The sequence below is a fragment of the Pyrus communis genome, chromosome 16 (genome assembly GCF_041283825.1).
Source record: "Pyrus communis isolate YQ-2024b chromosome 16, ASM4128382v1, whole genome shotgun sequence".
In the NCBI taxonomy this organism is placed as follows: Eukaryota; Viridiplantae; Streptophyta; class Magnoliopsida; order Rosales; family Rosaceae; genus Pyrus; species Pyrus communis.
The window spans coordinates 22560167-22569077 of NC_142580.1; the positions used below are offsets into that span (position 1 = coordinate 22560167).

The 8911-nt window shown below is 39.5% G+C and overlaps 1 protein-coding gene across 1 annotated transcript in view; it reads left to right on the forward strand.

Annotated features, from left to right (window-relative positions):
- LOC148690140 (uncharacterized) overlaps positions 1-8080 on the forward strand; it is a 138028-nt gene extending 129948 nt beyond the window's left edge. Inside the window, exon 2 of the mRNA XM_088687199.1 lies at positions 8018-8080. Within this exon, the coding sequence (XP_088543325.1) occupies positions 8018-8080 (63 nt within the window). The remainder of the gene's footprint in view (positions 1-8017) is intronic.
- The last annotated feature ends 831 nt before the right edge of the window (positions 8081-8911 follow it).

Below are 8911 nucleotides of genomic sequence, written 5' to 3' on the forward strand. Positions count from 1 at the left end.
CTTGTGAATATAAGTTCATAACGATTAGGTGGAACTCACTTATATTCTAGCGTCATATTCATGCATGAAAATTAAGCGTGCACTCTCAATAAACATACATAAATAAGTTATCAATCAAACGGTTAAACAAATTGAATTCACAACTTATGAAACGCAATTAGAAGTAATCAAATCAAAATGCAAGCATAAACATTTATTTCGAATTACCCCCTAGCTAAAGGGGGTTTAGTTCCTCATAACTTTGAAATCAAAGAAACACCTAAACATTCCAACAACTCAAACTTGAATTGTATGAACGTTTAGGCACTCTTTTCTTCCATTACTCATACGTACAAAACAAAGAGAATTGAATTTAAACTTTGAAATCAAAGAAACACCTAAACATTCCAACAACTCAAACTTGAATTGTATGAATGTTTAGGCCCTCTTATCTTCCTCGTTGTTGTAGCACAAGGTCTAAGGTGAGGTTTGGGGAATTATGGAAATGGATGAGGAATGGTGGAAGGGGGACTCACGGTTTTGGATTCTAAGGGGAAGTGTTTGTGTTAGTTGTGGTGTGAGAAATGGAGAGATGGAGTGGGGAGTGAATGAATTTCTCAATGAATGCATGGGTTTTTATAGGGGGAATGGGAGAATATGTTGTTGATTGTTTAAGAGTGCATGTGGCTCTTATGATTGTTGTGCAATGATGAAAGGCAAAGTGCATGTGCAATGTTGGAGGATGAATGTGTGATGGTGTGATTGAATGATTTAAAGGGGCATGTGGGTGAATTAAAGGATGGAATGCATGTGAATTAAAACTAGAGTGAATGATGATGAATGCATGTGAAGATGCTAATAAATAATGCATGTAGGGTTAGGAAATAAAACCATAACTTAAAGGGGAATGATTAAAGGGTGTTGAAAGGTTTTGCATGGCTTTGAAGTGATTGTGGATTGGGCTAGGGTTTAAGTACATGAAATGGACCCAAATTGCTCCCCCTTGCATGGCAAGGAATGGTGTTTGTGTTAAGCCCAAGGCAAGGTGAATGTAATTGGGTTAGGGCCATTGTTTTATGTCCTCAAGTGGTTACAAGGCCTTCAATTTCATCCAACACTTGGGCTCCAAGCATAAGCTATCCATCCTTAGCCCAATAGTGCTCCAAAACACTCCACAATGCATCCTTTCGTCAAACACGTCTTATTATCCTGAAAACACACAAAAGAAGCATAAAGGACTAAACTAACTAAAGAAACATAACGTAAATGTACGAGAACAACCCATTTAAGTCGCATGAATATGCTCCTATCAACTACTCGAGAGCAACGCTAGGTAAGCAATCAGGAATAGATTCCAGGCAGTTGGCTCCAGATCGGAAGACTGACTCCAAGTGCCGGCTGATTGCTTCTTTTACTTTGCCATGCGAGTAAGAACAAGGACAAAGAAAAAGACAGGGAAAGAGCATGATATGAGATACTTTTGCTTTTGACCTTGATGATATGAGATACCTTTGCTTTTGAAGAAGCGGTGAATGAATCAGCACACTTCAATCCGCCGTTTCCTCCTGGGTCATCTGTACTCCAGGCATCTGGTATCATCTTTGGGGAAGAAGAAAGAATTGAGAATTTCAAAAGGCTTTGCTGGGAGTGCGCCCTCAGAGGTGAGGGAGAGTTGGGCAATTTCTTCAAGTTTGCCTTGCCATAAAAGACGAAGGTCGACATATATAGAGATAATATCAAGTGGTATTGTTCTTTTACCCTTGTCGACAAGCGTTTTGATCCCGCAAATCCGGCTTTTTGAAATAGTGGCGCCTCTTCGATTTCTGAATACGCCTTTTCGATTTCTGAGCAGGCGCCCCTTCGCTTTCTGAACGACACGTAGTAGTTCGGATGCGGCTCCTTTTGACAAAGCTGCACGCATCTTCTGAAAAGCAGAGAAAGCGTCGCCGAACTTTGCGCTTGTCGGCTAAAGATGTGTAGTTGTGGTGATGGCCTCCACGTGTTGTCTGAAAAGAAAAAATCTTTTGACAAAGTTGAACGCGTCTTCTGAAAAGCCGAGAAAGCGTCGCCTAAATTACGCCGGAAATTCCGGCTTTTTGAATTGGTGGACGCGTCGCCTTGGCTTTTTTATTGAGCTATCGATCATCACAACAAACACACTCTGAAGATTTCCCATTCTTGAAAATCGACTCCGGGCCTTTGAAATTTAACTCCATCCCTTCTCTTTGAACACTTTTGAAAAATGGCAAACTCATCGAACCTTAGCTTGGAATTGAGCCTTAGCAGTGATACGGGCGCGCCGCGTCAAGGTAACGTATGGCGCCCTTCTTTCTTATCTTCTAACGGTCCTCTCACAAGTGAAGACTCCGTGATGCAGGACGCCACAACAGCTACAATAGTAGCTAGGAACCTCCTCACTCCAAAAGATAGTAGGCTGCTGTCAGGACGGTCCGATGAGTTGGCCGTTCAAGAGTCCCTCGCACTTAGTGTTCAGTGTGCAAGCTCTGTGTCCAACATGGGCCAACGCCTGCTTGCCCGCTCTCGTCAGGTGGAATCATTAATGGCAGAGGTGGAAAGTCTTAAGCAAGAGATCCAGCAGCTTAAGTACGAGAATAGAAGTTTGCACGTGCTTGCCAACAACTATTCGACGGGCATGAAGAGGAAGCTTGATGAGCTGCAAGAGTCTGAAGGTCGGATTCACAGTGACCGTCAAAGGTTTTCGTCTTTCCTCCAGAGGCACCTTTTTCCTGGGTCATCCAGCGTTTGGCCAAGTATTGAGGCCTGGAATGCTCTAGCTCCGATGACTTCCGCTCCGATGCCTCCCGCTTCTATTCCTTCCGCTTCGATGCCTTCCGCTCCGATGCCTTCTGCTTCAAAGCCTTCCGCTTCGATGCCTTCCGCTACTATGCCTTCCGCTCCGACGCCTCGTAGTGGGGCTTCACGTAAACAACCTTTGTGAAGCTCCATCTTTCTCCATGTTTAGTATCTTTTTTTTTTTTTTTTTTTTTTTTTTTTTGAACATGCTTTGTTTTATTCAGTGCATTGGGTTGCCTCCCAAGTAGCGCTTTCTTTTACGTCTTGCAGCCGAACGAAGAACCCAATCACTCCAGGATATGTTCACGAATCGGATGAGAACTCCGAGTCATGAACTAGTACCTAAAACAAGAAACAAAACAAAATTAAGAATCTGGAAAAATAAAAACAAACGAAAATAAAACAATCCAAGGGATTAGCAAATTTTCTAATCCCCGGCAACGGCGCCAAAATTTGATGCGAGAATTATACGCACACAAATTAAACCCTCTTTTTGACAATTGTAGTATAAGTATAAGTAGGGATCGTTCTTAACCGGGGATTAGGAGGGATTGCAAATCACTTGGAAACTGACTCAAAAACGTAAAAACACAATATAAAACACTATACTAGACTCAAAGAATGCAAAACTAAACTTTAAAACACTAAGACAAACCAAAAGACTCAAACATCACCCAAAACGCTCAAAACTGCCTTAAAATCACTTTCTGGGCAGTTTTGAGCACTTTGGTGAATTTGGACGAATTTGTGTAACAAATTGAATCAAAACACTTATAAACACAAACTAAGACACTTTCTAACTAAATTGGACACTAAAGTAAAGGGGGATTAAGGTTTTGACGAAATTAAATTAAAAGAACAGATTGTAAGTAAAAGCAAAATGTAAATGTGAATGTGTGATAGAATTGAATGGAATGAAGGCTAGCTAAGGGGTTCATCTCCATACATGTTATACTTGCATAATAAAACGATTTCCAATTGCATTTCAATAAATCATTAATTCTCAACACTCCAAGTTAACCGTGATGCACTAATTAACCTTCAAATCTTCCTAACGTTATTGAATTGGATGGGTTAGCGCATACAACATTCCCCACAAGTCCCCTACATGATTGCATAATAGAGATACAAGAAAGAATCATTACGCTCTATGAAAATTATAAGTATTGACGAGGCAATTGTAACTATGAATGCATGATACTCTTGCCAAGAATTCATTTAACGCGATTGTTTATAAGCAACCTCCACTACTTGTGAATATAAGTTCGTAACTATTAGGTGAAACTCACTTATATTCTAGCGTCATATTCATGCATGAAAATTAAGTGCGCATTCTCAATAAACATACATAAATAAGTTATCAATCAAATAGTTAAACAAATTGAATCCACAAATTATGAAACGCAATTAGAAGTAATCAAATCAAAACGCAAGCATAAACATATATTTCGAATCACCCCCTAGCCAAGGGGGGTTTAGTTCCTTATGATACAAAACAAAGAGAATCAAAGAAACACCTAAACATTCCAACAACTCAAACTTGAATTGTATGAACGTTTAGGCACTCTTTTCTTCCATGCCTCATTCGTACAAAACAAAGAGTATTGAAATTAAACATAGAAATCAAAGAAACACCTAAACATTCCAACAACTCAAACTTGAATTGTATGAACGTTTAGGCACTCTTATCTTCCTCTTCGTTGTAGCACAAGGTCTAAGGATAGTTTGATGGTGTGAATGGTTTGGGTAGTGGTGGAGGAATGGAAGGATGGTGTTTGGATTTGTAGGGGAGACTCACGGCACAAAGGGGGTGGTTTGATGGTCTACATTTCTGCAATGGATGAGTTTATGGAAGAGTGTTTGGAATGGGTGAATTTCTGGCACAAAGGCCTTATTTCTGTGGTGAATGGATCCCCCCCTTTGTGGCTGCAATGAAGGGTTATTTATAGGTGAAATGGGGGGAACATGACAGCTAGGAGGGTGGTGGAAATCTGGAATGGTGATGGGAGATGCATGTGGCTGATTTATGCATGTGATTAAAGGGTGGAAATGCATGTGCTTTGAATAAGTGGCTGCATGTGCAAGGGGACAATCTGAAAATGCATGTGAAAGCATGTGTTGGCTGCAATGATGAAATGGATGGGAGTGCATGTGGCTTAATTAATTAAAGGGAGTGCATGTGCAATGTTTTAAAGGATGGAATGCATGTGAATATGATGGAAATCTGATGGGAACTCATGGCAAGGATGATTTCTGGTGGTGAATGGGTGTATGTTTGAATGATTAAAAGGACATGTGGGTTGGAAATGATGAAGCAAATGCATGTGAGTGACAACTAGATATGTTGATGAATGCATGTGGAATGTTTGTGGTGAGTGAATGTGGTGGTGAATGTGGCTGATTTGATTTATGGAAGATGCATGTGGATTAAAGGTGAGTGAATGATTATGGAATGCAATCTGAAATGGGAGATGGAATGGGATGTTTTGCATGTGAATTAAAGAGTAAATGCATGTGAATTAAAGAGTGAATGCATGTGAATTAAAGAGTGAATGCATGTGCAATGAAGTGGAATGACAGCTAGGTTATGATGATGAATGCATGTGGCTGATTTAATTGAATAGGAAAGCATGTGGATTTAATGGTTTAAAGGGTGAATGCATGTGGATGCATGTGTTGATGAATGGGATTATGAAAGGTTTAAATGTCCTAAAACTAAAGGGAACAAGGTTCCAACACTTTGGTCTTCAATTAGGTCTTCAATTTCGTCCAACACTTTGGCTCCAAGCATAAGCTATCCATCCTTAGCCCAAAAGTGCTCCAAAAGTCTCCAAAATGCATCTTTTTGCTCCTTTAGCCCTTTGGACCTACAAACACACGAAAATAGCTTAAAGTACTAAAATAACTAAAGAAACATAACGTAAATGCACGAGAACAAGCCATTTAAGTCGCATGAATATGCTCCTATCACCCCCTTTAATCCACATGCTCTCCCATTTCAGATTGCATTCCCACTCACCACAAATCAGCCACATGCATTTTTCCTTTCATCATTCCATCACAAATCAGCCACATGCACTTTTCCTTTCATCATTGCACCACAAATCAGCCACATGCACATTCACCCCTTTCTCCACCTATAAATAAGCATCCATTGCAGCCACAAAATTCATTCATTCTTCCATTTCAGAAATTCACCCATTCACACATCAAAACTGCCCTTTGGCCGTGAGTTCCCTATTAATCCAAACACCACCAGAAATTCAGCCATTCCACCACTCCCCAAACCATTCACACCATCAAACTATCCTTAGACCTTGTGCTACAACGAAGAGGAAGATAAGAGGGCCTAAACGTTCATACAATTCAAGTTTGAGTTGTTGGAATGTTTAGGTGTTTCTTTGATTTCAATGTTTAATTTCAATACTCTTTGTTTTGTACGAATGAGGAATGGAAGAGAAGAGGGCCTAAACGTTCATACAATTCAAGTTCGAGTTGTTGGAATGTTTAGGTGTTTCTTTGATTCTCTTTGTTTTGTACGTATGAGGAACTAAACCCCCCTTGGCTAGGGGGGGATTCGAAATATATGTTTATGCTTGCATTTTGAGTTGATTACTTCTAATTGCGTTTTATAAGTTGTGGATTCAATTTGTTTAACTGTTTGATTGATAACTTATTTATGTATGTTTATTGAGAGTGCACGCTTAACTTTCATGCATAAATATGACGCTAGAATATAAGTGAGTTTCACCTAATCGTTACAAACTTATATTTGAAGGAAAATTTGTGAAAAACAAGTTCATTTGAGCAACATCAACAACATGCAATTAACAATTAAAAGGCGGAATCATGTTTATATGCACTCAAAAACAAAACTTAACCCATGAACTTCAAAGCCTAGTAGATAGGTGAACCAAGACTCAACTCAAAACAAAGTGAGTTGAGAAATCAATACCTTTGTAGATTCCTCTTTGCATAAGCAAAGGCTAATCACCCAAAGAGAGGGCCTTCATTCCTTGCATCTTAGATCCATGGATTTGGATGGATGAAAAGGTTTCTCCAAGTTCCCAAAATTGAGAACCTCTAAATCTCCACACCAAGGCATATTGTAGAAGAAATGAGTGACCTAGAGGAAGTAAGATTGCTAGATGTTTTCCTCTAGGGTGGCCGGCCATTTCTAGAGAGAAAGGAGAGTTTGTGTTTCTCCAATTTCCCCAAAAACAACCCTTAATGAATTTTGGCTATAAAGTCATACTTATACCTTAATTCATTTGAGTGGCAAACTTGTAAATAAGTCCAAAACCCACTCTTTCTCTAAATGGCCGGCCTTAGGGTATTCATTGGGCTATTGTTGAATTAATTCCTTCCTAATGCTAGAATATGTTTAGTATAATGGCACAAGTAAGGGTGTCGAATCCACAGGGACTAATTGATCCTATATAATCACTTGTTTTGCAAGAACTATATGAAATGAATAAAACTAATCAAATTAGGCAGATTTGTTATTGTAACTTGAAAACACTAGAAAATGAAGTAAACACAATTAAATGAATCGACAACTAATAAAATGGGATAGCACCAATGGAGATGAAGCTAGGGATTCGGTTTCACCATTGCTTAAACCAAGTCCATGTTTGTTAAGTTAGTTTATACTCAGCTATCTACCTATTTCTTGAGTTTGTTTCACTTAGATATGATCAACCATATGATGTGTGGATTTGATCACATGTCCTTACTCATGAGCCTAGTTGTGATGTGCAACTTTGGTTCCTAATCAAGAAGGTGTTACGAACAAGAAACTTTCATAAAACCAAAGGTAACACTTGGCAGGTTGTTTGCAAAGTATTCCCTTCATCCATTCACATATCTCCCAAGAATATGCATGATGTGTGCTCTAATCTTGGCTAAACAACCTGTGGTTAATTCAAATGGTGATCAAACATTAAAATCAACCCACAAAGTCACAATTAAATCAGAGAATGAAGCAAGAAATAGATGGACAAACTGAGCATTCTAACTTAATTACATGGCAAACTTTGCAAGGCTACATCGAATCCCTAGAGGGAGATTAGTTACACTTCATGTTTACAAAAGGTTTGACATAAAAAATATAAAACATGAGTGAACATAGAATTAATAAGAAGAAACCCTTGAAGCAAAACTGATGTCGAAATCCCTTAAGAGTGCCTTCGGTGGTGGTTCTCCAAGTGTGATGAAAATGAAGGTAGATTGGCTATGGTTGAATGGTTTCTGCACTTGGGAGAACAAATGGTCAAAGATGGAGTGAAATGTAGTGGTTATGCGTGTGAATCATGGAATGATGGAAGAGGCCTTGTTGTGTGAAATGTGCATGGTTTTATAGAAGGGAAATGTCACTGCCATCATTAAGAATTGAGCTGGAATTGCACATGTGAGATGTGAGTGCATAAATGAGCTGGAATGAATGGGTTTCTAAGGTGGTGGACGCACGGCATGGGCAATGTCCAAGCATGTGGCTATTTTAATTGAATCATGCATGTGTATTGGCTGCAAAGATGAATTGGACAACCTGGAATTGGTTGTACAAATCTGGAAAGGGGAAGAAATCACACGGCATGGACAAAAGGGGCGCTGGAATGGCATGGAATGATGGGATGAGTGGTTTTCTGGAATAATGGGTGCATGGCAAAAGGGAAATGTGCAAGCATGGGGTTTATTTAATTGAGATGCATGTGGATTTCTGCAAAGATGAAGTGGAGAAAGGTAATGGAATGCACGGTCAGATTGTGAATCATGCATGTGACTGCATGTTTTGGTATTAGAAGTGCATAATCTGACTTGGAATCACATGGGAGTGCACGGCCAGGTTGTGATCATGCATGTGACTGCATGTTTTGGTGTTAGAAGTGCATAATCTGACTTGGAATCACATGGGAGTGCACGGCCAGGTTGTGATCATGCATGTGACTGCATGTTTTGGTGTTGGAACCACATAATCTGACTTCAATGTTTTTGCCTTTGTTTAGAATCACCCAATATGGCCGAATTGCACCACTTAACACTTCCACATCATTTCCTGAAATTCCAGCAGTCAAAAGTTTCCTAGGTTCTTCATTTGGACTTCAATTTAACTCCCTAG